At 45.5% G+C, this 26,424-nt stretch overlaps 1 protein-coding gene across 1 annotated transcript in view; it reads left to right on the forward strand.

The window, feature by feature from the left end:
* The first annotated feature begins 4,345 nt into the window (after positions 1-4,345).
* Positions 4,346-26,424, forward strand: part of HS3ST3A1 (heparan sulfate-glucosamine 3-sulfotransferase 3A1) — an 87,352-nt gene continuing 65,273 nt past the window's right edge. The window contains exon 1 of the mRNA XM_065563360.1: positions 4,346-5,608. Coding sequence (XP_065419432.1) covers positions 5,082-5,608 — 527 coding nt within the window. The 5' untranslated portion in view covers positions 4,346-5,081. The remainder of the gene's footprint in view (positions 5,609-26,424) is intronic.

Consider the following 26,424-nt stretch of genomic DNA (forward strand, 5'->3'; position numbering starts at 1 on the left):
AAATGTTTGAGCAATTTAAATGAGGAGAAGAAGAAGAAAGTGAAACAAAGAATACACTAGCAATCAATGAAGGGGATCTGGCTATAGAATGAACTTCCAGGGAAGATTAGATGAATCCAGAGTCTTTACAATCTTTCAGAAACAACGAGGAGTCCTTGTGGCACCTTAGAGACTAACAAATTTATCTGGGCATAAGCTTTCGTGGGCTAAAACCCACTTCATCAGATGCATGGAGTGAAAAATACAGTAGGCGGGTATATATATTACAGCACATGAAAAGATGGGAGTTACCTTACGAAGTAAGGGGGTCAGTGCTAACGAGGCTAATTCAGACAGAGTGGATGTAGCCTATTTCCAACAGTAGACAAGAAGGGGTGAATATCAACAGAGGGAAAATTACTTTTTGTAGTGACCCAGCCACTCCCAGTCTTTGTTCGGGCCTAATTTGATGGTGTCAAGTTTGCAAATTAATTCCAGTTTTGCAGTTTCTCGTTGAAGTCTGTTTTTGAAGTTTTTTTTGTTGAAGAATGGCCACTTTTAAGTCTGTTATTGAGTGTCCAGGGAGATTGAAGTGCTTTCCTACTGGTTTTTGAATGTTAACCAGGGCTTTGGAGCTGTGCTCTGGCTCCGCTCCAGCTCCAGGCAAAAACCTGCAGCTCCACTGCTCCGGAGCTGCTCCGCGCTCCAGCTCTGGGCTCCGCTCCAAAGCCCTGAATGTTACAATTGTTGATGTCTGATTTGTGTCCATTTATTCTTTTGCATAGAGATTGTCCGGTTTGGCCAATGTACATGACAGAGGGGCATTGCTGGCACATGATGACATATGTCACATTGGTAGATGTGCAGGTGAACGAGCCCCTGATGGTGTGGCTGATGTGGTTAGGTCCTATGATGGTGTCCTTTGAATAGATATGCAGACAGAGGTGGCAATGGGGTTTGTTGCAGGGATTGGTTCCTGGATTAGTGTTTTCGTTATGTGGTGTGTAGTTGCTGGTGAGTATTTGCTTCAGGTTGGGGGGCTGTCTATAAGCAAGGACTGGCCTGTCTCCCAAGGTCTGTGAAAGTGAGGGATCGTCCTTCAGGATAGATTGTAGATCCTTGATGATATGCTGGAGAGGTTTTAGTTGGGTGTAGGTGACGGCTAGTGGCATTCTGTTACTTTCTTTGCTGGGCCTGTCCAAATCTTTCAGAAATCCTGCCAAACCTGAGAAAGCTTTCCCCCAATAACTGAAATAAGATTCACAGCATCGAACACCATTTTGTGCTTCCTTTAAAGCCCCAGACAGAGCTTCCAAAGAGAATAGCCAGAGATTCCATGCAGTCTGCTAGGGAATTAAAGATTTGCTGTTGTGGAAGGTACTCAGCTGGTGATGGCTGGCAATACAAAACCTTAAGATAGCTAGATAGATTAGCTAAAACTATAAAAGAAAGGAGAAAAGGACAGAACAAAAATATAACTGAATCTGTCATGATGGCAAAATGTATATCAATATTGCTATGTTCAGTGGAACTACAGTGTGAAACATCCCTTGTTTTGAAGTGCAAACTTCCTGAAAAATCATGAATATTACCCTGAAAATGGTTATTTTGTATTAAAGCCGAAACAGTTGAGGTGCGTACATTCACAAATATAGATAAATAGATTGTACTCTTCTAATATTTCTAACATTAGAAGTACAGTATTCAGCAGTGTTTATACCAAAATGCATAAATCTAGAATAGAAATATTAACAAGACTCAATCTTGAACCCCAATTAGTGCCAAACTCTGCTTCCAGATCCATGCCTTTTACCCTAAGTGAAGTGAACGGGATTTGTGCATGCACACCTGCAGTGGTGCCAATTCAGATATTTCTTGGGGAGGTCAAATTCTAGTCCCCTCCCAGCCAGGACCCCATTCCTGCCCTATTTTATCCCCTCCCCCTCCTCCCAGAGGAACACAGGGAATCTCTCCTCTCTCTTACTCATAGTGCATGAGCTGGTGCTGCCAGGAGTCGAGTTCTCAGGGGACTCCTCTGTGCCCCACTGTACAGGAGCAGACTCCCTGTGTGCCAGGTCACAATGCTATTCACTGATTTGGCCCAGCCACCCCTCCGTCTGTATGGAGGGTAAGTCGAGTCAAATTTCACTGGCGTTGTGACCACTGAGCTAGTCATGATTTTCAAGGTTTTCTCTGCAACCAGAAGACCTAAAATTTACTTTTTTTTTTTCAAATGAAAGCTGAGAGTCTAATCTAGCCACATGCCTCCAGGAACTTTAAGAAAAACACCAAATATCACAAGACTTGTGTTAATATCACAAGAGTTGGCAACTGTAGAGACACACACACCCTGTGCCAATGTGCGCTCTTATGGAGACTTCACTTTTGTTCTTTCTTGGTTTTGTTTTTCTTAGTCTACTCTAAAATAAGAGTTATTTAAATTGAAAATACAGGTTGCTCTATATGTCTGGAAAAAACATAACAATCAGCGTAAAGAAATCAAGCTGCATTAAATCGATCAGATTCGTTATATAAGACCTGCTTCCAATATCACTGAAGTCAGCCAAGTTTGTTCGCTGACTTTTATAGGCTTTGTATTGGGGGCCACATTTACAAAAATATTTAGGGACTTATGATGCAGACAGATATCTAGCTGGAGTTAAATGCCTAACTTGTTCAGGCCTTTTAGTAAATACCACTAGGTGCACTTATATGCATCTTTAAGTACCTAAATACCTTGGTAAATCTTGCCCCAGGCCCATAAAATAAGTCAGTTTCACAAATTTTAGATAAGCAATCTTCTCTGGTTACATGTATCAGGAGTGGGTCTAGATCTTCAAAATCATCAATTAAGGATGTTTATTTGCTAAAAGAGAAAAAAAAGTGTTATCCAATTTCTAAGCAGACCTAGTAGAATAATTCATTGTAAATATTTGTTATGAATTATAGTCTGTTTTCTATTTACAAACACATTTGTATAACTCAACCCGTGCTGCAGATGGCTAAATAGTATTCATTGCAATTTTTTTATCTTCATTGAATAATTTGAAAATACACAAGCTCTACTTGCAAGTAGCTGAAGTCTAATTGCTTAGCTACATCCACACCAACTAAACAGAAGAAAAAATCCAAGTCAAGTGTTTCATGTGCAAGTGTGTTTAAAAACTCTATAATCTATGACAAACGTTTCATATTAAAAGGACATTCCCACAGGCAATGAAATAATGAAGCCCTTAGTATCAGGCATTCCAGGCATGAAGATGATAGCTATTTCAACATTTTATTTACTCTCAAAGGAGAATAATAAATTCTGAAAGCAATATGTGTATATTTATGACAAACTGAGGGCCCAGTCATGCAACTCAATCCTGAAAGCATAAGTGTGTTCCATTGAAATCATTGGGGCTGGATCTGGTTTCAGGACTTCATGTACTTTATAAATTGCCTCCTACCAGTCTATGACCAGAATCCTGCAAAGATTTATGCCTAATTTTATACATTTGAGTAGTCTCATTGACTTCAGTGGGATTACTCCTAAGTGTAAAATTACTCATGTGCATGAGTGTTTGCAGGATCAGGGTCTAAATCAGAAATTTGTGCTCCAATACCATGGTGATGGATATAGTATGAAAACCTAGGTGGATGGATGGTTACACAGTCAGATACAGTACTGGATAGGTCTTTACTCCAGGTTTGTCTTGATACAAAGCCTTTATGGAAAAGTCCTATAGAATTTAATAGAGAATTGAGAATTCTTTAGCTATAGAATTTTATAATGCTCTACGAAATTCTAGCAGATGATTTAAAATAGAGTTCTATAGAAATCACCCCAAACCCTATAGAATCTAATAGGATGAGATCCTTTCTATAGAATGTTAAAACCATCCTATAGAATGCTGGAGCAGGAATACAATTCTCTATTAATACATCCTATAGGATTCCTTAAACATTCAATAGAAAGTAGAACATTCATTATTAAATCCCATAGGGTTTTAGAATAATTTCGACAGACCCCTATTACGTTTCTCTAGAACCCGACTTCGTTTCATCCCTAGTTATAATCCTAATAGGGCTTCTTCCATAAAAAGAAGCGACTTCTGTGCTTGCTCTGTTTAAAACGTGTTTGGTGAAGAAGAAGTAGCTATCAAACATTTAGGGTGAATTACAAATTGTTTTTCCCTTAAATCTGCCTGAGATTGTGACAATAGACTCAATGAGATGAACCTTTGGCCACAAAATCCACCTCTAGTTGGAGGCTGATATAAACACGGCGTTCAACGTACCAGTGGCTCCTGCGACTCGGGGAAGGGGGGTGGGGTATTCAGCGCAGCCCACGCCCCTCTCACTCCATTGGGTCACCAGCAAGAGCTGCACGACCGCCCCCCTCGTCCCGCCTCCAGAGTCCAGCCCCGGCTCTGCGCTCCGCATTCCCCTCGCTCAGGGGCGCGTCCCGCTCGCTGCCTTTGGAGAAGTTTTGCTCCAGCTCCACGTGTGGCAGCAGCTGGAGGCGAGAGGGGCGGTGACAGCAGCCCCGGAGCGCTCCCCAGCCCCCCTAGGCAGGTCTCGTCAGCCCAGGTGGCAAGAGAGCGGAGCCAGAGGCTGCAGCCGGAGGAGGGAGGCGAAGCCGGGAGCCTGGAGTGGCTCTGTCCCGTTGGTTCGCAGCGATTCTCCCTGCCGGGGGTGCACAGGGGGTGGTGGGGCTGTGGCGAGCAGCGGCCTCAGTCGTGCAGACTGTGACATCCCCCCACCCCCCGCCAGGAGACTGGCCGGGCGGGGGCCGGCGATAGGTAGGACCGGGACCTGAGCTCAGGGACTCCGTTAGCGACTCGCCCTTGGCTGGGAGACGGGATCTGTTCGCGTCGGGGCTTCCCCTCCTGCGGGGCTCGGCAGGAGCCGCCTGCGGATGATGCCCCCCTGAAGCATCACCCTTAAGAGACCGGGGGGGGGGGGGGGGGGACACAACCCGAGCCCCCTCCCAATTCCAGGGCAGTGACAATGCGGCCCGGGGCAGCCCTGCGCCCCCCCGCTCGCTGCTGACTCCGGGGGCGGGGGGCATGGCACCTGGCTGGGGGGCCGCCTAGCATGGCCGGGGGGCCGGGCAGATGCCTCGGGCTAGCATGGCAGGGAACGGGCCGCCTGCCCCCGCCGCCTGCCCCGAGCCTCTGCCCCGCAGCGTCTTCAAGAAGTTCCTGCTTATGCTCATGTCCCTGCTCATGTCCCTCTACGTCTTCTACTGCCTGGCCGAGCGCTGCCCCAGCTTGCCCGGGCCCCTGCTGGCGGCCGCCCCGGAGCAGGCGGCGGGCGGCGGCGGGCGGCTGGAGCCGGGGTCCCCCTCGCTGGCCAGCTGGCCGCCGGCGGCCCGGAGGAAGCGGCCGAAGCAGCAGCGGCGGCGGCCCGACGCGCCCGGCCGAGGCGCGGGGTCGGGCGGCGGCGGGGAGCCCCCGGGCACGCTGGCCCTGCTGCTGGGCGAGGGCAGCAAGCGGCTGCCGCAGGCCATCATCGTGGGCGTGAAGAAGGGCGGCACGCGTGCGCTGCTGGAGTTCCTGCGGGTGCACCCCGACGTGCGGGCCGCGGGGGCCGAGCCCCACTTCTTCGACCGCGGCTACGAGCGGGGCTTCGGCTGGTACAGGTACGGGACGGGGGCGAGAGCCGCTGCCCCCGCGGCTCGTCCGGGGCTGGGAGGGGGAGTTAAAGGTTTCCTGCTCCCTCCCTGATCCCTAAAGACCCCCTCCCCATAGCTCTGATCCCCAAAGACCCCTCAGAGCCCCCAGCTCTGATCCCCAAAGACCCCTCAGAGCCCCCAGCCCTGATCCTCATAGCCCCTAGCCCCAAACACACTCCAGCCCTAATCCCAAAAGACCCCCCATAGCCCTGATCCCTGACCCTCAAAGGCCCCCATAGCCCCTCCCAGCCCTTGATCCCCATAGCCCCGATCCTCATACCCCCCATAGCCCTGATCCAAGACAACCCCTCACCCTGATCCCTATAGCCCTCTCCAGCCCCCCAGCCCTGATCCCCAGACACCTGTAGCCCACCAGCCCTGATCCTTGAAGGCTCCCTATAATTCCCACTCCAGCCCTGATCCACAAAGACACTCCTCAGCCCCATAGTGCTCCTTCCAGCCCTGATTCCCAAAGCCCTTCCCAGCCCTGATCCTCAAAGTTTCCTCTGCCTGTCCAACCTCCATACCCTTCCCCACATCCCTTCCCAAATGTCTGCCAGGATCAGGTCATGGAACATGATCAGCAATGTCTCATTTGTCCACAGTTGCATCAGTGAAGGGGAAACAGGGTGGGGGAGAGAAGAGGGGAACAGTACTCATCCTAACCCCGTCAGCGCAGGGGGAGCCCAGCGTGTGGGGAGGCCAGAGCAAAAGTCATTTTATAAGGAGGGTTCCTCTCAGGGACAATCAGCTCTTGAAATGGGCTCCAAAGTTTTCAACCACCTATAGCATGTGATTCATTTAGTGACTGGCTCGTTTTCTTCCTAAGGCTTCTTTAGTGATTAAAACAAATAAAAAAGCAATAGGCATTCATACCCCCTCCTTCTTATTAAGGAAGGGAAGTATGATGTCAGGATGTTTAGGAATTGTTGGGTGTTTTTAAGGTATATTTTGAAGGCTAAGGGCAAGTCTATACTACAAAACTAAGTTGACCTAAGTTATGTCCAGGTACAGCCACTGCAGTAATTGAATCAGTTTTACATGTCCACACTACGCTCCCTGTGTCATCAGTGTGTGTCCTCACCAGGAGCTCTTGCCCCGATTTAACTGCCAGAGTGGGGCATTGTGGGGCAGTTTCTGAAAGGCATCAGCAGTCTACACTGACACTGTGTTGGCCTAATTACATCAACTTGGGTCTGGTCTATACTACCCGCCTGAATCGGCGGGTAGAAATCGACCTCTCGGGGATCGATTTATCGCGTCCCATCGGGACGCGACAATCGATCCCCGAATCGGCGCTCTAACTCCACCAGCGGAGGTGGTAGTAAGCGCCACCGACAAAAAGCCGCAGAAGTCGATTTTGCTGCCGTCCTCACAACGGGATAAGTCGGCTGCAATACGTCGAATTCAGCTACGCTATTCACGTAGCTGAATTTGCGTATCTTAAATCGACTCCCCGCTGTAGTGTAGATGTACCCATAAATGCTAAGCCCCTCGCAGCAGTGGAGTTATTAAGTTGGTATAGTGGGTGAGTTACATCAGAGAGAGCTACATTTTAGTGTAGATGCTTACAGGGTTAGGTTGATGTAAGCTGCCTTACATTGACCTAGCTCTGTAGTGTAGACCAGGCCTAAGTCGATAACAAACTATATTTTGAAAGTCTGGCTCAAGGCTTTCAGTTGTGTTTTTCTGCTTTGATGAACTAAAAGATTTAACTCAGCATTTCACTTGATTTTGTGTGTGTTTGTAACTTCCATGTACTTAACTTCACACACACACACATGATGGGATTGCTCAAATGTGTAAAATTGAGCAAGTTTACAGAATCAGGGCCTAAATCACTATTTTCAGTGGAAATTTGGCTGATAATTTTAGACACCATCCTGATACGAACATTTCTTTAGATGATCTTAAAAAAACAAGACTTGTTGCAAGAAAACTGAACTTTTTGTTTTTAAAAAATGTGTTGTGGGAAAACTAAACTGCTTGTGGATGAAAGTAGATGAAAACTTAGCAATACACTTCAGAGCCCTGCTTTTGTTCAATTTTTGTTTTTTGTAAACTGCCTGGCTCATCTTTCTTTTTAAGAAGGAAAAATATCATGTGGAGGAAAGCCTCAGAATTCCCTTAAATTTGCTGTTGTATTTGTAAAATCAGGTAGTAATCCCTGTGAAAATGAGATAAGATTGTATTTTAAAGTAAGCAACTGACAGTGTGGAAATAAATATGTTATCAGGTATTACAAAATCAAGCAAATAAACAACCTCTAAGAATCTAGTCTTTAAAATATATTTCCTCCATTTAAGTATGAGGAAAGTTATAAATTTCACTCATAATTTTGGGCAATCTGATAATAATAAAAATGTCAGTGGTAGTAATTATCCATAAATAGCCATGAACAAAGTCAGGAAAGAAAGCAAATGTTGTTAAGGTCTTTGTTTTATGTTAGTTTTTTTTTTTAAGTAATTAATTTTTCATTTGCAGGAAAAGAAAGTAAGTGTGAGCTCTTGACAATGTGAAAACAGAAATTAAAGCCATAGGGCAATACTCCTAGTGTTATTAGTTAGATTTTTTTCCCTGATGTGTCGTAGTAATTTAAAGTTAATAAAGTTGTGTCCTCTGGCCAGTTCATATGAAAACGACTTGTTGGATCTAAGAATAGGTTGTCCTCCTTTTGCACAATAGAAATATTGGGATTTTGCATCCGGCAAACAAGCAAAAAAGAAGGCACTTGAAGTCACTCTAAAACTTGTATCTAATTGTCATTTAACTCTTACTGATGTTTTAGTGGAGGGTGGTATTTGGTTAAGATTGTGATGACTATACTGAAATCAGCAGTATCATCATACAGAAAGTCAGAGTCTAGCCCAAGCGTTTGTGCAATATATTTTTGCAAAGGGAAGAGACCACTGTGCTTCCATATATTGCACTGGATAGAATGCACCTTATTTTCTCAGATTGCAGGGTGTGTGTGTTTTTTTTTTTCTGAGAATAAAGATTTCCTTTTGGGAGGGCTGAAGCTACCTACAGAATGATATTTTTAGTGTGTGCTTATCCAATTTTCCATGCACTGACCCTATATCAGAAAGGAAATATTAAAAACAAATCTGAAAACCTCAAGAACTTTAATCAACTCTTGACTTTGAAAAATAAACACATGGCTTTGGGAGAGGGTCTGCCATTATTTATGGTTGGTAATTCAGGAAATCTGTTCCTTTGACAATGGATTCCTTGATTCGTTGCAGAGGAGATGACACTGTGGGTTGGCCCAATCCTGGAAATCTTGCCTGAGCAAGGAATACAGAATCAGACCATATGTCAGTGACATACATTATTGCACAATATATTTCTTAGTGTCTGGGGTTTAATTTTCAAAAAGTTTGGGCTTGATCTGGTAGCTCTTGCCCATGTGAGTAGTTCCCCTTCAGGCTCTTCATGTAGTCGCAATGTTTTACCATTTGATACTGGAGTGTTTACATTAATTGCTTTAGTTTGTTTGCTGTTTGATGTGTTGAGTTTCACTGTTTTGCTATTAGCTCTGTGGAGATTGAAGTACAGTGAGTTCTTTGTATGGGGCTATTCATTACTAGGGACCCAATCCTGCAACTGTTACTCATGTGAGTAATCCTTACTAACATGTGCAGTTCCAGGTATGTCAGAGCTGCAGGATCAAAAAGTCAGTAATCAGTTAAATGGCTCTGTTTAAAAACATTATTTTAAAAAATCTTCAGTTCTACTCAAAGATCATGACAAACGCATGTGAATACTGGGAATATCGCCAGATGTTTGCTAGTATCTCTTGATTGCTTGTCTTTGGAATCACCATCTTAGGTTTCAGATTTATTTTTATTTTCAAGCAGGCAGACTAAACAGCATCATTTCAGGATATAAACATTTTAGTTCACTTTCGGTGGCCTTAGGGAATCTCCATGGGCACTGAGTGCTTTATCTAAAAAGTAACAAAAAGGACCAGGATCTTTACACTGAAATGGAAAAGCCGTTAGCTGCTAATATTCATAGATGTTTATTGACAGCAGCAGCTAAATAGCAGACTTAAGGGAAGAGAGGGGATCAGTGGATTTTACATGTTTCATGAAGTTGATGTGTTTGGATTCTTGAGAGATCATTCAAATTAGACTGTATATTGTCACAAGAGTGCCCCTCACAGGCTGAGAAGAGAGAAGCAATGTTGACCACAGAGGAGATAAAGGGAGAACATCTATTTGGAATAAAAGACGAGCTATAGTAGCTGTTGCATGTTATTGTGAGATCCTTTTAATAGGGACGTAAGTGTTTGGAGAGGCTGATACCAGAAGTACAGCAAGATCAGATTATTTTTTTAACTGATGAATTAAATTGTAATGCCTGTAGGATAGCAGACTCCTAAGGCAAATAACTTGTAGCAGAGCTCTGTGCTAATAAGTGAAAGTCTCAACACCTACTGTGGTTCCAGACAATAAATGAAACCGATCTAAAATGCTGTATGTTAAATCAAGTGGAATAATCACCTCTCCTCTTAGACTGCATTGCGTCTGTTTAAAAGGCAGCTCGCCTACAGTGAGGTTTATTTAAAAACAATCTCTGTGATTGTATTTGGTTGGTGTGACACCTACATGTGCATTTGCATGTGGTTTGAATATCAAGGGAAGTTCAGTGCCTACAACAGCTTTCTCCATTTCAGTTTTGCGAGTACTTAGTTCATAAGGGAAGGAAGGAGGGGAAACAGCCCACAATGGTCTCATTGACTTTAAAACACAGAAATCTCTGCTCTGGTCCTGAACAAGTCCATTGAGTTGACAGAGTTCAATAGCAGGTGAACCTGTGTATTAATAGAGCTGAGCTACCATCCCCTCTACCCAGCACATGACTGTAAACAGCCTCGGGAAAACTTAAAGTATATGGGGATAATGCAATCGAGTAAGAAATGTCTGAAAGAAAAATACGCGTTTGTTGATGGTATTGTGAGCCTCGCTGTTTCTCTCTGATCCTTTGTTAGCTGTGCACCGTTTCAGTCGCCTGTCGGAATGTCATTATGCTGTCAGTCACACAGGGAACGTTTATTTCATGTTTTAATCTCCCTGCCTTTGTAATGGTGCTGCCACTTGCACTAGAGAAAAGCTGAGCTAATGTCATTAGGCTACAGCGTTCTGCAAGAGATGAAAGATTACTCAAGGTTTCTCTGTCAGGCTGGGAGTTTCCACCCTGATGCCTCTAGACCTAGGAAGTTCCGTGTCCTTGTATCAATATCCTCTTGGTTTTTTTTCAAGGCAACCAGTAATGCTTGAGGGTCAAAGTGAGCCGGGAGTTGTTCAGTTCCTGAAAAGAATGGCAGGAAAAGCAAGTTCATAGCAGCTGGGAGCAGCTGTAAAGGACCTTCTTGTGCAGTGAGTTTCCCAACCCCTGTGCCTCAAGCCTCGATTCATACAAAGAGTCTGAAATGAAATCGGAGCCTCCGGGTCTCTGGAGGTCAGCCGCTATTGCGAGGTCGTATGGCCAGAGCTCATCTGGACAGCAAAGTTCAGAGGAGCGGAGTGGGAGTCATTTGCCACTCGGCGAGTGACCAGAGGAGAGTATGCATTTTGGGTAGAGTGGGAATGTTTTAAAAAGAACTAGCACAGGGGGGAATGTTTTAAAAAGAACTAGCGCAATGAATGAGAACTGTGAGCAGCCCAGATGGCCCAACCATCATGAGTAAAGTACTGCAGAGCAAACTACTTGATGTAAACACCAAAAGCCCTCTTCTCTCTAAGGGGAGGTGCTTTAGCAATTGTGAGACACAACCGTCCTCAGTCATATCGCTATGCCTGGTAGGGGAGACTTTATGTACCGTACAAATTTCCTCAGGGTAAGTGAGATTTTTCCCCTTCGTCACGCAGCTTGGCTGACAGAGTCTTTGGTTTCTAGATGTTGATGTGTCCCCCACGATACTGGAACTGCGAGCCTTTATGTTGTTTGTATTCTCTGCGGTTAGATAATTATATTCGGGCATTCGCTTGATCTTGATTCTTTTGGTTTTTTTAATTCCTGGTTTATACCCCCCCCCCCCCCCCGTGTGTGTGCTCGTTGTCGGAAGTTTGGCCGTTAAAGCGGATTTAAGCTTTCCAATCCTTGTGTTCAAGGACGGAGTCATTATCTTTTAGCCGTTTTTTCTGTTCCAAGAGATAGTTTGTGTTGGGGAGGCTGGAGTTCAGGAAAGCTCGTTTACGTGAAGCCACAACTTTAAATGTTTTGGGGAGAGGCGCCACGTTCTATGAACTCTGCTTCCCCCAAACACACTTGAATTGATGACAGCGTTGCCTGCAGATTGTAGAAGTGATTTTGCAACCTGCTTATAGTGAGCTTAGGCTGTGTAGGGAAGACAGTGGGAGAGAATGGGAGTCCTGAATTATGTATTTGTATTGCAGTAGGGCCTACAAAGCCCAGTCATAGACCCATCGTGCGCGGTGCTGTACAAACAGAACAAAAAACGGTCCCTGCCCCAAAGAGCTTACAATACAAGACAAGAAACAACCAGTCAGACAGACGGGGGAGTGCAGTGAGACAGTGTTGGCCAGTGTGATGGGCAGTGGTCTGAGCACACCAGCTGCCTAACTTGTGGAGATTTATGTAGGCCTCATGGCAAAGGAGAGTTTTGAGGAGATGTCTGAAGGAAGTTAGTAAGGTCGCTCTGTGGCCATTTAAAGGGAGTTCCTCCCTAGCTTGACCCTCAGGCTGGGGGACAGCACAAAGGAGCTTGTTTGAAAATTTGACAAGTGGGCAATAGAAGCTGGGTCATCGAATACAGCATAAGATGATGAATGGAGTCAGAGAGGGGAAGTGTGGTTCAGTGGTTCAGGTGCTCGCCTGGTCTCAGGGGACCAGGTGCAGTTCCCTGCTCTGCCACGGACTTCCTGTTTGACCTTGGGCAAGTCGCTTAGCTGCTCCATGCCTCAGTTTCCCACCTGTACTATGGGGATAATAGGCCTGCCCTCCCTCACTGGGGTATTGTGAGGATAAACACACAAAGATTGTGAGGTGCTCAGATACTGTGGTGGTGGGGCTGGGGTCATAGACATACCTAAAATAGGTAATCTGGTAATTGGAGTTCCTGTTACAAAGGTACCATCAGGTTAGTGTGATATTTATCTGTGGGCAAAACACCTTCACTATGAGGAAAACCCTACACATGCTTCTGTAGCTGTGGAGCGTTCTCTGGCAGTGAACCTGCGGGCACGGGGTTGGGGCAGGAGAGCTGTGCAAAGGGGATTACCTCGCACATGATGCAGGGCTCCATGTCCTTTAAAGGGGTAGATTCACCTGTATGTTCCAGCTGCTTTGAGCTACTCTTAAGATACAAAGCAGCCATAAACCTGCTCTGACTGTCGAGTAAAACCAGATTTATGGCTGCTTTGCATCGCCGGAGTATGCTGGTTAACTTGGCCCCCAGTTCACAATACTGTCTGTGTGGAATGTCTTGATTAGGGCAAAGGCTGACTAGTTGAAGAGAGTGAATAGACAAGTCTTCAGAGAAAGCTGAGAGACAAATCCCTTCTATCACAATCCGCTCCATAGCCTTGTGTCTTACGTATGCACAATTTGACATTGCTTGGGAACTAGCTTTTTTAACCTCTCTTCACTACGCGATGTAGAGCGCCATCTAGTGTGTACACATGGGGGAAGATTAAAAAAGCAACATCGATTCCACATACCCAGCACCCTGTGGGACCCAAACTTATTTTGGGTGGTTAATTTTTTGGGGATAAACCAAAGGGGTTTTGTTTTGTTTTGTTCAGCTATTTTCAAATAAATATCATCTTTGATTTCTTGCCTGTGGGGAGGCTGAAAATATACAGAGTTCCTTTCATTTCTAGTCATTTAGTATAACTCGTCGTTTTGAACAGGAGGAGGTCTGTGACAGGGCCAGGTTTTCAAAAGAGCCCAGTTCCCATTTAGGCACCAGAATAAGCAGTCCGATGTTTTTAAGTGCTCTGCAGCCAATAACTCCCACTGTGACCCTTACAACCAGGCTTTCAGTGCTGAGCTGGGAGCTCTTTCAGAAGCGTGGCCTCACGTCTGGCTGCCTAAATGGGAGTGGAGCTCTCTTGAAGACTCAATCCTGTTTGTGGGTTCTGAGCAGTATTGAGAATCTGGCTCTGTACATCAAAGACTTCGTAGGCAAAAGTCCCAAGGCCCAGTCTCATGCAAATCAGCTTTGAAACACCATTTGGCTGTCATGGGAGGGGATTAAGCCCATTTTCCTGCAATTAAGACTGAGGGTACGTCTACACAGCAGCAGGGCCGTGTAATTTCCTGCTTGGGTAGACATGCATGAGCTAGCTCTGCTCAAGCTAATGCTCAAGCCGCAATGGCATGTGTGGCGGCTTGAGCTAACCACCCGAGAATGTACCTTGGGGGTTGGGCAGGATCATATTCAGACAGCTAGCCTGAGGGTATGTCTACACTATGGAGATAGCTGCGTATACTCTTGAGGTTGTGTCGACATTGGTCAGTTCCCAGCTGCTGCGTAGACATATCCTGAGTGGCTCATTTTAAAGCATTCATGAAGCCAGCATAACAGTGATGCATTTACCTCCATTTTTAATAAGTAGCTGGTGCTATCTTTGAACTTGCAAACTCTTACTTACACAGATATCCCATACATAGGCCAGTAGTGCTGCTGCCTTCAGGGGGACTTTTGTGAGTAATTGTATTGAGTCTTTGGTCCCTGGGTAGAAACCTGCCTCCATTGAGGCAGTGACAAAACTCCTATTCACTTCACTGGAGCCAGGATTCATCCCCATATCTTTTGAAGCGTAATAAGAAATTAGGCATATGGGAGTAGTTAGTTTCTTTCCAAAGTGCTCAGAAGAGGGAACAAGTGATAAGAAAACCTGAGAATAAAAATGTTCTCCAATCTCTCTCTCATGTACACATTAACACTTCTTAGCTACTAATTACACTTTTCTTTCCCTTGAGAATATAGGAGTAACCCAAACGGTTTGCATGCTGAAAGGGGGTAAGGGGAGAAGAGGTGATTGTTATGGTCATAAATCTTAGCAAATTCTCATTAAGTACCTTTATTATGGAAGGGAAGTGGATTAGGTTGCAGCTGTAGTTACATTCCTGGGGCCAACCCTATAGCACTTTCTCACATAAGGAGCCCAAAGTAAATCAGTGAGACTATTCATGTGGGTAAGGGCTGCAGGATTGGGCTCCTGCAGTTTACTGCTGTGCTCACTAGCTTCCTTACCCCAGATATCCCAGTTGTTTCCAGCCCTCTTGGCGCTAATCTGCCTTCAGGGAAATTCAGTAGCTATGCAGAGATTTCATACAGTTTGTAAACTGACGGACCTGATCCTGCAAGCATGACTCTGATAAGGAGTCCTTACTCATATGAGTAAGTCTATTGGCTTCAGTGGGGTCTCCTCATGCGAGTAAACACTGCAGGATCAGGCCTATAATTAGAGATTATTTGGGGGGGGGATTCTAATTATTCTTAGTCTTTCTATTTCATCAACTATGTGATTCTGCAAGAAGAAAGATGCATATTTTTGTTCCTGCTGAGGTCGTTGCTTTCTTTTCTTTGCGGAGAAGTTCATAAAATAATGTTCCTGTTGCAGCACCATCTGTTGCAGTGATACCATCTAAAGGTCCCCCAATTTCCCACATTCTACAAATCTTGTTACTGGTTTAGTAATACAGCCTAGGACACTGCAAAAAGGAAATTCCACCCTTCGCCCCGTGGGGTGCTTTGGAAGCCAGAGAGAGGCTGCATTCAGTTGGCATTGATTTGTTGTTTAGATGCTTTTGATGCTGTACTGCAGAGGTGCCAGAATGTTGCTCTTTCAAGGCTGACCGTGCTGGTAACTTGACACCTTATTTGCATAAATTGCAGCTGATTGCAGATGCCCCAGTATTTAACACAGGTGCGGCCTATGGTGGCTATGGTGCCCAGCATGCAATGCTGCATTTGGGTTCCATTGGCCTGCCCCGACAATCTGAGATGTGTGGGTCCGCACCTCCACGTGAAAGTAGGGAAAGGGGAAACTAGTGGCAGCATTGTAGAACTCTGCAGATCTTGTGCGGCCTGTTATCTGCATCTTTATGTGCCCAGCCCTAGACTGTAAATCAGGATCTGAATGATCAGGCTGAATTTTCAGTTTGACGGGCTTGATCTAACTCTCACGGAAGTCTGGGGGGGAAATCTTCCCATTGATTTTGATGGAAATTTCACAGAATCATAGAAATGTAGAACTGGAAAGGACTTTGATAGGTCATCTAGTCCAGTCCCCTGCACTGAGGCAGGACTAAGAATTATCTAGACCATCCCTGACAGGTGTTTGTCTAATCTGCTCTTTAAAACCTTAAAAAAGCATGAAGAATTATTTGCTTTAATTCCCTCCATGGCATATGCCTTTTAAATACTTGCCTACAGCAGCAATTTCAGTTAAGTATAACACCTGGTAATAAAGGATTTCAGTTTTTAAAGGGTTTTTGTAATTTCATCATTAATACAAACATATTCTTCCAATGTTTCTTCAAACGCAATGTCTTTTCTTTCTAACCTCTGCCTCAGTCTCTTTATATATAAACCAGTTCACTGCTGCAGGCATATCTAAATGAGATTTACACTGTTTAGGATTCATGGGTTTCTTGCTTTCTTTGATCTTTTGATCTTCCTAATCGGTGGGGGGAAACATTTTATAAAGCCTGTTTGCAATGTTAAAATGCAGGTGCTTAAAATCCAAGTTCCTCCTCTTCCGATTGTTGCAAAAGTTTGTAGTTTTCATTGCCTCAGTATTCTTGGTTTATTTTCTTCCTGAATCGTTAACTTCCTATAATGGTCTCTAGAAAGCAGGAGAGGTTCTGTCAGGTTAAGGAAGTGGCATGCATTCTGGCTTGACCCACATGTTGTTCACCTATTGAAGTAAAATGGGGCTTTGCTTGGATAGAACCCAAATCTGAAAGGCCATATTCAGGCTGGCTGGGTGCACCACACAACACCAGGTAGGAAACTGCATGGTGGAAAATGTCCAGCTAGAATTCTGGCTGAAGAGTTTCAGAGAGGCTCTGTCTCAGGTCCTCCATAACAAGAGCCACAGAGTTTCATTCTGGGCTAGGGCCTCAGATGCAGGGGGCATGATCTACGTAAACACGCTCCCCTGAAGTGACAAGAGCTGTGAATAGAGAAATGGGGCGGGTGACACATTAATGCTTCTTTCCCTGCGTAGTCTCCGTGGGCCGGGTTCTCTGTTCAGCCACATTCCTGCAGTCTCACTGGCTACAAATGTGTACCCTAACTCATAATGCTACTTAATCCATTTTAGACTTAAAGAGAACGACAAAGGTTTTCAATGATTAATTCCCCCCGGAGAAGTATTATTGATGAGTAAACACCAAGGCTAGCTAAAACTTTTATCACTTTGAAAGTCTGTCAGTTGTAAAGAGGCACCGTTGCATGGTTTAGATTCCAAGGTTAGCTGGTTTGAGGTTTTTTAATGTTTGTTACATGAATCTAATAATGAACAGAAAAGTACCTGGACCAAATTGTCCAGTCTTTCCAGTAGATCAAAACATGCATTGATTTCAAGCCCAGGGGAGTTTCTCTATGCAGACACCATTCATCAAAGGCTTTGTTGGGGCAAGTACGTGGGAAAGGGTCTGGTGGGCCGAAGGGTTTGATTTCAATGAGAGTTTTTCTTACGCTGGGATTGCAGTTTGGCTCTTTGTGATACGGTTTGTTTTTTTCCTTAATTTAAATAAGAAGGATTTTGTTTGTAATGTTTAAACATATTCCTCTGTGATGTTGGACATTCAAACCCCACATCACTGGGGAGAGCTGGTGGAAAAATTTTCAGCAGAGGAGTTGTTCGTTGGAAAAGGCTGCTTCATTGACCTTGAACGTTTTTGTGGGAACGTGTTGATTTTCAATGAAATTATTGCCGGGAAAGTGTTGAAACAAATCATTTTGACATTTGTGTTTTGATAATGTAAAAAACCTTTTGTTTAGCTGTGTCATTCCATTTTGTTTCATTTCAACTTTGATATATCTTAATTTCAATTATATTGAATATGATATAATATACTATTTCATACCATAATGTTTCAACATTACCAAACTGAACTGTTTTGATTGGGCCCAGATTACAGTTTTTTGGTGTTTCTGTTCTGTGAGAAATTTTTGACTTTTTGTTCCAGTTTGGAACAAATATAAATTTTGAACTGTTGGACTTTCCTGCAGGACAGAAATTCCAGTTTCCGACGAGCTGTAATTCCATGGTAGCGAAGGAAGACCAGGCCATGAAACTGAGGACGATAAAGGGCAATGCCAACCAGTTTGGCTTCACTCTCCAGTCAGTGCGAAATGTTGAATGTCAACAAACCCCACATATCCTAGTGAATGGGATGTTTTAAAGCCCTTTCAGATTTAATGAACTGCAGTACCCTTGGCTCAGGTAGGGCATTGTTTTTCTTCTATATGGGGACAAATTCTCCCAGTCTGCAGACTGTCCCACTGGATACATGGGCCAGTTTGTGCTCACAAAGGGCCCACGCCAACTGCCAGTGAAGTTAATGGAAAGAATCCTGGTGACTTCAGTGGTTGCTGGGTTGGGCTGGAGTGTAAATATCGTCTCCTCTTGGAGCAGTGGTGTTCAGGTCTGTGGAGCCTGTGCCCTGCCATCGCAAGATGAACTGAGATCCACGTGGAAAACCTTCAGAACGCAGGGACATGCAGGGTGAGGACTGACTCCTATGTGCTGTTCCCTGCTGTCTGCATTGCCTTCCTGAACTGTTCCTAACCCTTCTGCAGTGGGCAGGTGGCACAGAGCTGGAAAGGGACAGCATTAACTCCTAGAAAGGAGCTTTCCTGGAGGATAGTGCTGTGTGGAGTTCTTTTTGTTCTGTGTTTGTATAACACCTAAACCAATAGAGTCCTGATCCACAAGTGGGGCTCCTGAGAGCTACCACAATAGAAAGAATAAGTAATAATTATAGTGACATGTTAACCTTTGTGCAGGCGCCTGGAAATCTGTTTTCACCCTCCTTTAACAATGATAATGACTTTCCCATTGCGGATAATACTTTGTCCATTAGATGTTCAAAGTACCACATGGCCATTGACTAATGAATCCTCACAGCACCCATCAGATAGCTGGATTATCATCATGCCCATTTTACAGATGGGCAAACTGAGGCAGAAAGGTACCTTGACTTGCCCACAGTCACCCAGTGAGTCAGTAGCAGAGCCGGGATTGCAACGCAGGACCTCTTGACGCCCAGTTCCGTGCTGCCACTTGTTAGTCTCTCGTTGTTGTGATGGGTTAGGAGAGCACCAAGGAAAATCCAGGTACAAGAACTGGTGGTGGGGTTCTGTGGGGTGGGGAATTTCCAGCATGGTGCTCCCAGTGTATTGTCGGAGGCGCTACCTTTCATTCTACACATGAAATTGTGGTCCTTACGCTTGAGGTCGTTCAAAGTTCTCCTGACTCTTTTTACACGGTGTCAATCCTGTCATCCTGGCTGAATGCCAACTCAGGTAATTCTAGTCTCCGTCCCTAAAAATTGACCCGGCAGTTTCAATTGGCTATGATATCTTTATTCCCCTTTCACAAACTGATGGGCAGTATGCTACTGGCATCAACTGATTGCTGGATTCCAGCCCAGGACTGGTTGAATTTCAGAGGTGGGGAAGGGATCCTTTGCCTATAATCTGCAAAACAACGTGGGATCCTTGTGTAAGAAAAGCTCTATGTAGTGGCAAGGGATGATGATAACGTTCTAGCCGAGCCCTGGCCTCTCATACGACGTGAATATTAACGTTTATTTACAGTCATTTCCATGGCTTTTCTCAGTGTAGCATCTGAATGACAGTGACTGTTAAACAATCAGGACAGTTTACATCCTCTAGGAGAAAGAACTAAAGCCAGCTGTCGTCATGCTGAGTGCTCAGTGCTGTCTCCACTGCATCTGATGTTGTATTGTGCCACAAAAGCAGGCTGGTCTTTCAACTCTGATCACATGGTGGATGGGCATGGGCTATGTGTGCCACTTGTACAGCTGGGGACAACATGTCTGATGGCTTCAGCAGGCCACCTAGGACATATCTGAATCTCTTTGTTGACTTGCAGCCTCTGTGTCACTGATTTGATATATATTGCATTAGCATGAGAAGGTCCCAGGTGAGATCAGGGCCCAATTGTGTTAGGTGCTGTGTCGACATATAGAAAGATGCGGCCTCTGCCCTGAAGGGCTCACGATCTAATGAGACAAAGAGCTGCTGCAAGGTGGGGAAAGGGTTATGTTCCCAAGAGGGCTGGCTGGCACTCCGTGCAGTGATGGAGCTTCTTGTGAGCACGCTCCTTTAGATATGTTATTTGTATCACCAGAATGTAGTTTTAGCCGATTTCCGACTGTGTGTGTGGGGCTGGGAGTGGGAGGCTGCTCGGGTTGGATGTGGGGGACAGGAAGGGGAGCGAGAGAGGGCGAGGGGAATGGGAGGAGAAGGGCAATGAGGAGGAGGGCTGGGTAAAGGGGAACCAACAGCCAATGGTGATACAGAAAAGGAAGGGTGGAAATCCAGAGTCTTGATTTTACCAATTATGGGGTAGGGCTGGCAGAGAGCGGTGAGAGCTCCTCCTGACCCCTGCACCCCATGAGGAGAGGAGGCCACTGGGCCCAGTGCTATGGGTCTGGAGGGGGTGGTACAGGAAGGCTCCGTGCCCTTGCTGTTGCTAGTTGCTTGGGAAAGGCGCTCTGGGAGTCTGGGGATTTCCAGCGCTGGTGACTGGGGTGGGGATTAGGGAAAGGACAAATCCAGAGCCTGCAGGAGCGAGAGAGAGGAGCGTTTCTCTCACCCAGCAAGATCCTCTCTCTGGCATCCCCTCCTGGCCATGCCAGATGAGAGAGGCAGCCAGACCCCTTGCTTGGAAAAGGCCAGAGCAAAGAAAACAAAGTCCTAGCCACATACGTCACGTTCTTCATCACAAATGCCCTGTGCTTGCTGTGACGGGTTGGACCCCTCCATCCAGGGTGCCATCTGCTGTGCTGGGGTCCCACTGAGCCCACCCATTCCACCAGCCTAGGATTCCTCACCCTGTCCTTGCTGTGCCAGGCCCCCAAGCCTTCTCTGGCGCACACTACAGGTAAGGCCACACCCAGCTGCAGACACAGTCTGAAATCAGCTCTGGGAATTTACCCAGCACTCACGTGCACACCTCCTTTGGGGTGTAAACCCAAAATAATATTGCCTTGTGCTGTATAGAGAGATGTGTACCGTGCAAGCTCATAAAAATCACCCCCTCCCTCAATGTGGAGGGAGATATGCACAGCTTTTTGTCTTCTTTCCTCCCCCCCCCCCTCCCCCGATGAATTGCACAAACTGGGTTTTGGAATAGATAAAAACAAGTTTATTAACTACAAAAGGTAAATGTTAAGTGATTGTAAGGGATAGCAAACAGAACAAAGCAGATTACTGAGCAAATAAAACAAAAATGCAACCTAAGCTTAATTCACTAAAGGAACAGGTTACACATAGTCATTTCTCACGATAAATGTTGTTTTAGGCAGGTTGCAGAGTTTCTGCAGCTTAGAGTTCCAGTTATTTCTCTTCACAGGCTAGACCCCGTCTCAGCCTGGATTCAGCCCTTGCCTTTCCCCAGCTTAGTTTCTTTGTTTCTTCAGGTGTTCTCAGCAGTCTTCCATCTTGGGTGGGGAGACAATGGAGAAGAGCCCTGAGTGACTCACTTCCCAGCCTTAAATAGGATTTACATAAGGCAGGAATCCTTTGTTTCCAGTGGAAAAACACCAGCAGTGTCCCAAGTGATACTCCGTACCAGGTGACATTATCACATGACCTTGCAGTGTTAAAGCCACCATGAGACAAGGTGCCTTGGCACCTCTACACTTGGCAGTTCATAGCCCTGGCACTTGCCACATCAGTTAGGAAAGTAAAAAAATTGCTTGAGCCCCAGCACCTCTTTCATTACAAATTAAGCACTGTTGCGGAGCTACCAGTGAGTGCATGGTTGGAGTGTGAAGAGCAGCGGATCGGAGCTAAGAAGTATTGCAAAAGATCTCACTGAAGTGGGACTTCATGTTGCAGGGCATCAGTGACCCACCTTGTCCAATGTCTTCTCTTCTACAGCACCCTGTCCAGGCTGTTTTAGAGCCAGACGTTGAGCCTGATTCCCACTTCACTCTGCACCAGGTCTGTTTGTGCAGTACAGTACCATGGGGCAGTATTTCTCGCTGATCCACCTGGCGATCCGTGTGTTCACCATCCGCTTGTGCCATTATGTTGAGAGCCCAAGTCTCAACACTATTCCCCACATCCCATCCTGACTGAGTTAATTAATACTGTACCTGACACATGTAGGTAGAGGAAAGTGCGTTATCTGGGGCTCTGTAGGGGATCAGTAAGGAAAGCATGAGTGTTCTCCTGTGCCCCTTGACAACAGAGAGTCTGCCAGTGTTTGTCATTAGACAAATGCCTCCCTCTTGCTCTCTGTGTACTCAAGTAACTGGCCATTATCTCCTTTAATCCTTGTAATAACAGTGTCAGGGTGTCAAGGAGTCTCCATTGCACAGGAGCCATTGAGCGGGGGTGGGAGGGGGGAAGCTGGATTGTGTTTTTGAAAAGGCCTGAGAGAGTGAGAAACGTGCAGGTTCTAAAGGGAGCAATTAGCCAGGGAGAGCCGCTGCAGTGGATTTAAAGAAGGAATGCAAAGCTCTCCAGGCCCAGCTCCTGCTCCCATTGCTTTCAACACGACCGTTGTCAGTGGAAACAGGATTGGGCCCTCAATCGCCGCAATTAAATTGCAATTAATTTCCTGCGAAGGGGTGAATTTTCCAGTAGGCATATGAGAAATGTGAGGGTTTTAGGGGGAAGGAGAGAACTGTGCACTGCACCCACGTTCCAGGGTCACCCTAGTAATAATGAAAACCTCACACTGAATAGCTTCCTCCTCCAGTACTCTCATGAGGCCATGTTTTGCAGTCCTTACTCAATCACAATTCCTGCTAAATCTTGTTGGGCTTGGGCCTAAGGATTTGTCTGTTAAGAACCTGTCCATGGGTGTAACTACATCAGTTTAGTTACCCTGAATCAAACCGCTAATGGAGAAGTTAAATTAATTAAACTAATCCGGGTTCAGCTCCATTTTACACTAGCGCAGCATATTTTCACTGATGTCAATAAAGCCATTCAGTTACCTCAAGGCACGCTTTCTTAATATAGACAAGGTCTGAGTCAGGACTGCTGTTTCCCATTCTCACAAACTGAATAACAGTGTAGATCTTCAAATTCTGTGATCTGGCGGGGAACAGGAGGCGAGGTGAAATGACCTAAATAACAAATTATTCATTGTGAATTATTCACTCAGTTCTAGTTATCAGGCCAAAGTCAGAGAACACTGGAAACAAATGTCCTGTAGCTCTCATCTTAGCGAGGCCAGGTGAAAGCCAGGGCACTAAGGGTACATCGACACAGCAGAAAAAGGCCCACAGCGGTGAGTTTCAAGGTATGTCTACACATTTAAAAACTGGCGGCTGGCCCATGCCAGCTGACTTGGGCTTGCAGGGCTTGGGCTAAGGGGCTGTTTAATTGCGGTGTGGACAGTCAGGCTTGGGCTGGAGCGTGGGCTTCAGGACCCTGCAAGGTGGGAGGGTCCCAGAACTCGGGCTGCAGTCTGAGCCTGAACATCTACACTGCAATTAAACAGGCCCGCGAGCCCAAGTCAGCTGGCACGGGCTGGCCATGGGTGTCTAATTACAGTGTAGACACACCCTCAGAGCCCAGGTCAACTGACTTAGGCTCATGCTGTGGGGCTAAAATTAGTTGTGTAGATGTTTAGGCTCGAGTTGGGGTCCAGGTTCCACAACCCTCTTCCCTCATGGGGCTCCAGCCCGAGTCTAAGTGTCTACCCTGCTCTTTTTAGCCCTGTAGCGAGAGCCCTGCAAGCCTGAGTCAGTTGCCCCCCTGGATTCTGAGACTTGCTGCTGTGGGTTTTTTTTGCTGTGTCCCACCTCTCCCTCTCAATACCCGTTCATAAGCCGACCCCCTTCTCTGGTGCTTCCCTTTTTTACTAAAAAAATTCGACTTATGAATGAGTATATACGGTGTGTGTGTATATATTATACATAGATACATGCTATCCATAGAAGCAGTGTGGCCTAATGGATAGATAGCACCCTGGCTTGGGATTCAAGAGACCAGAGTTCTCATTGGCCATCTGGGTGACCTTGGCAACTAATTTTACCACCTTGTGTCTTAGTTTTCCCAGCTGTAAAATGGGGATAATGATACTGACTTCCTTTTTAAATTGCTATGAGACCTTCTGATGAGAAGCACTATATGAGAGCTAGGTATTATCACAATCTATATCCCTGTTATAGAATCAATATCAGTCTCAGCATGTATTGTTCAGGGAGCTTTGATTCCCTGGGCATTACGAATGTTTCACTGCTTAGATACCTCTGTTATGTTTGCTCAACAGCAAGGAGTGGTAGAATGGGAAGCAGGGAAGGGTGGGTGAACAGTTTCTGTGGGTTCAAATGCCCACTTAAGTCACCAAGCAGAAAATGCATTTCATCATCGTCTCCACGTGTGCATGTACTAAAATCACCATGCAGCTTAGCATGCGGGCCAGCTGCTGGTCAAGAGAGGCCTGGCACCTCTAGGTCAGGAGGGAAGTGCATTAGCAAAGGCCGGTGGGTGGCTCTTGCCCCGTGCTTGCTTCTGCAGCGCCTGGTTTCAGTCTGTGCTGAGGGCCCCTTACTTTCAGGGGCAATAAATTCACTTGCATACTTTCAGGAATAAAGAATAGCAGGAAATGTGAGCAGCTGGCTGCAGTCTCTGAAGGGGCCAAGATGGGGGAAGCGCTTCACACTCTGACCCAAATACACTGCACAAGTGTTTAATTGAATTAGATGGTGTCAACCACCGTGAGTGCGATTCAGCCTCACCATTAGCTGATGGAGCTCCACTGAAGTCACTTCGTTTGGCCACTTGTGCCTACTCCACTCAGCCCTGCCTGCATTGAGGTAACAGGACACTTGTCACTTGTAGGGTGCCTTACAATCCATGGTCTAGTGATGCCACATTCAGAGCTGGATGGCTGTGGCTGGAATTGCATATCAGGGCTTGGAGAAATTCCTGAGCTCCAGCCGAAAACCGAGGCTATATTTGCCGATTTCAGGGGTGGGCGTGTGTGTTTTATAGGCTTCATCTGTTCATCGTTTCCTAATTACAGATGATTAGGAGGCCATTTGGCGAAGTGACAGCTAACTTTCAGATCCCGGCTTATGCATGGATGTTTCCGTTTCTGATTCACCCATCTGTGCAATGCTGACATTCAAGTGTCTTTGGCTTCATCAAAAAACAAACTGTTTAAAAATTAACACTCCTCTTTCTCCAACCCATCCACGCGTACGCCCCCAACACACACTCCAAAATCAAGGCTGCAAGAGGGAAATCTCTGCTTAATAAAACCCACCCTTCTCCTAACCCACCCCCATCAACAACGAGTACAGCCCAAAGAGGGATCTTACCCTGCCGAGGTGTAAAAATTCCCCCACTCCAGGCTGTCTGCGCAAGGCAGAGAGATCACTAACAGATGGTTTCCTGCTGCTGTTGAAAGTGAAAGCCATTTGCTTGATTTAGCAGTTGGGACTCGCCAGCCCTCCTGGGCTAGACAGAAGACTGCTGGTTTTCAAGTTGTCCTCGAGGTTCTTCAGTACATGAGATCCATCCTCTTACGTTGTAGTTTTCTTTTTTAAAAAAAATATACAACCATCCTCCTTTCCCACCCAAAGACTATTCTGTGGAGACCAGCTTCCATCCAGCTCTCATCTTTCATGTCATTTCTGAGTGTGCCTCAGTCAATTTCACCACACAGCCACACCTCATTCTGCAGCAACTGGAACTCCTGTACCTTGTTAAAGTGTGCATTCACTCCCTTTAATTGTGAATGGTAAAGGGAGCAGATATAAACTGAGGGGGATGAGAGATTTAGACACAGTGGGATTTAGATACACTGGCAAAGACTTTGCTCATGGCTGCACTGCGTAAATCTGGGATAAAATGAAGAGTGACTCTGGATTTAGATTAGTGCATCTGAAAGCAGGATTTGTTTCAGTGGGCTAAATTCAGCACTGATTTATAGGTAGTCTTGGCAGAATTTGATTTTTATTTTTTATAATTTTGACGGACAGTTTCAATGTTCATTTTAAAATATATTTTAATTTGTATTGATTTAAATTTTCACCGTTGTGCCAAATTATAAGTTGTAAGCATTTTTTCCTATTTTTATCAATTTAAATTTTCACAGTTATGGGAAATTATGGGGGGTGTCGGACAATAATTATTTAATGACAATAGATGCCGAGATTCAGAAACTTTGAATTTGAATTTCAGAAGCTTTATAACCATTATAACACACATTGTCAACGTCACATATCAAAACATATAAAGTAAGCATCCTTAAATCAAACTCTAATAAGTTCTCAAGCAGCATTTTTCTTATTTTGCTTCTCTGTACATTTTGATTATGGACATATTTGTCTCTGTATGTGTGGTGAAATTGACGTTACCGATAAAAATCTCGTCCTACCATGCGGACGTATAGGCTGGTGCTTACATGCTGCCAACCTCATTCAACCCCATGCTGGTGCTTGGGCTTCTGCAGCGACGGAGTGGGCTGCAGCTGTGATTCGCCTCCTGTTGTCATAACCCCTGTAGGAATCCTGGCAGCAGGCACTAGCTGGGGTGTAGGGAAACCCACATCCCTACATTTCTGGCCCACCTT

The sequence above is a fragment of the Chrysemys picta genome, chromosome 12, assembly GCF_011386835.1.
Source record: "Chrysemys picta bellii isolate R12L10 chromosome 12, ASM1138683v2, whole genome shotgun sequence".
NCBI classification, from domain to species: Eukaryota; Metazoa; Chordata; order Testudines; family Emydidae; genus Chrysemys; species Chrysemys picta.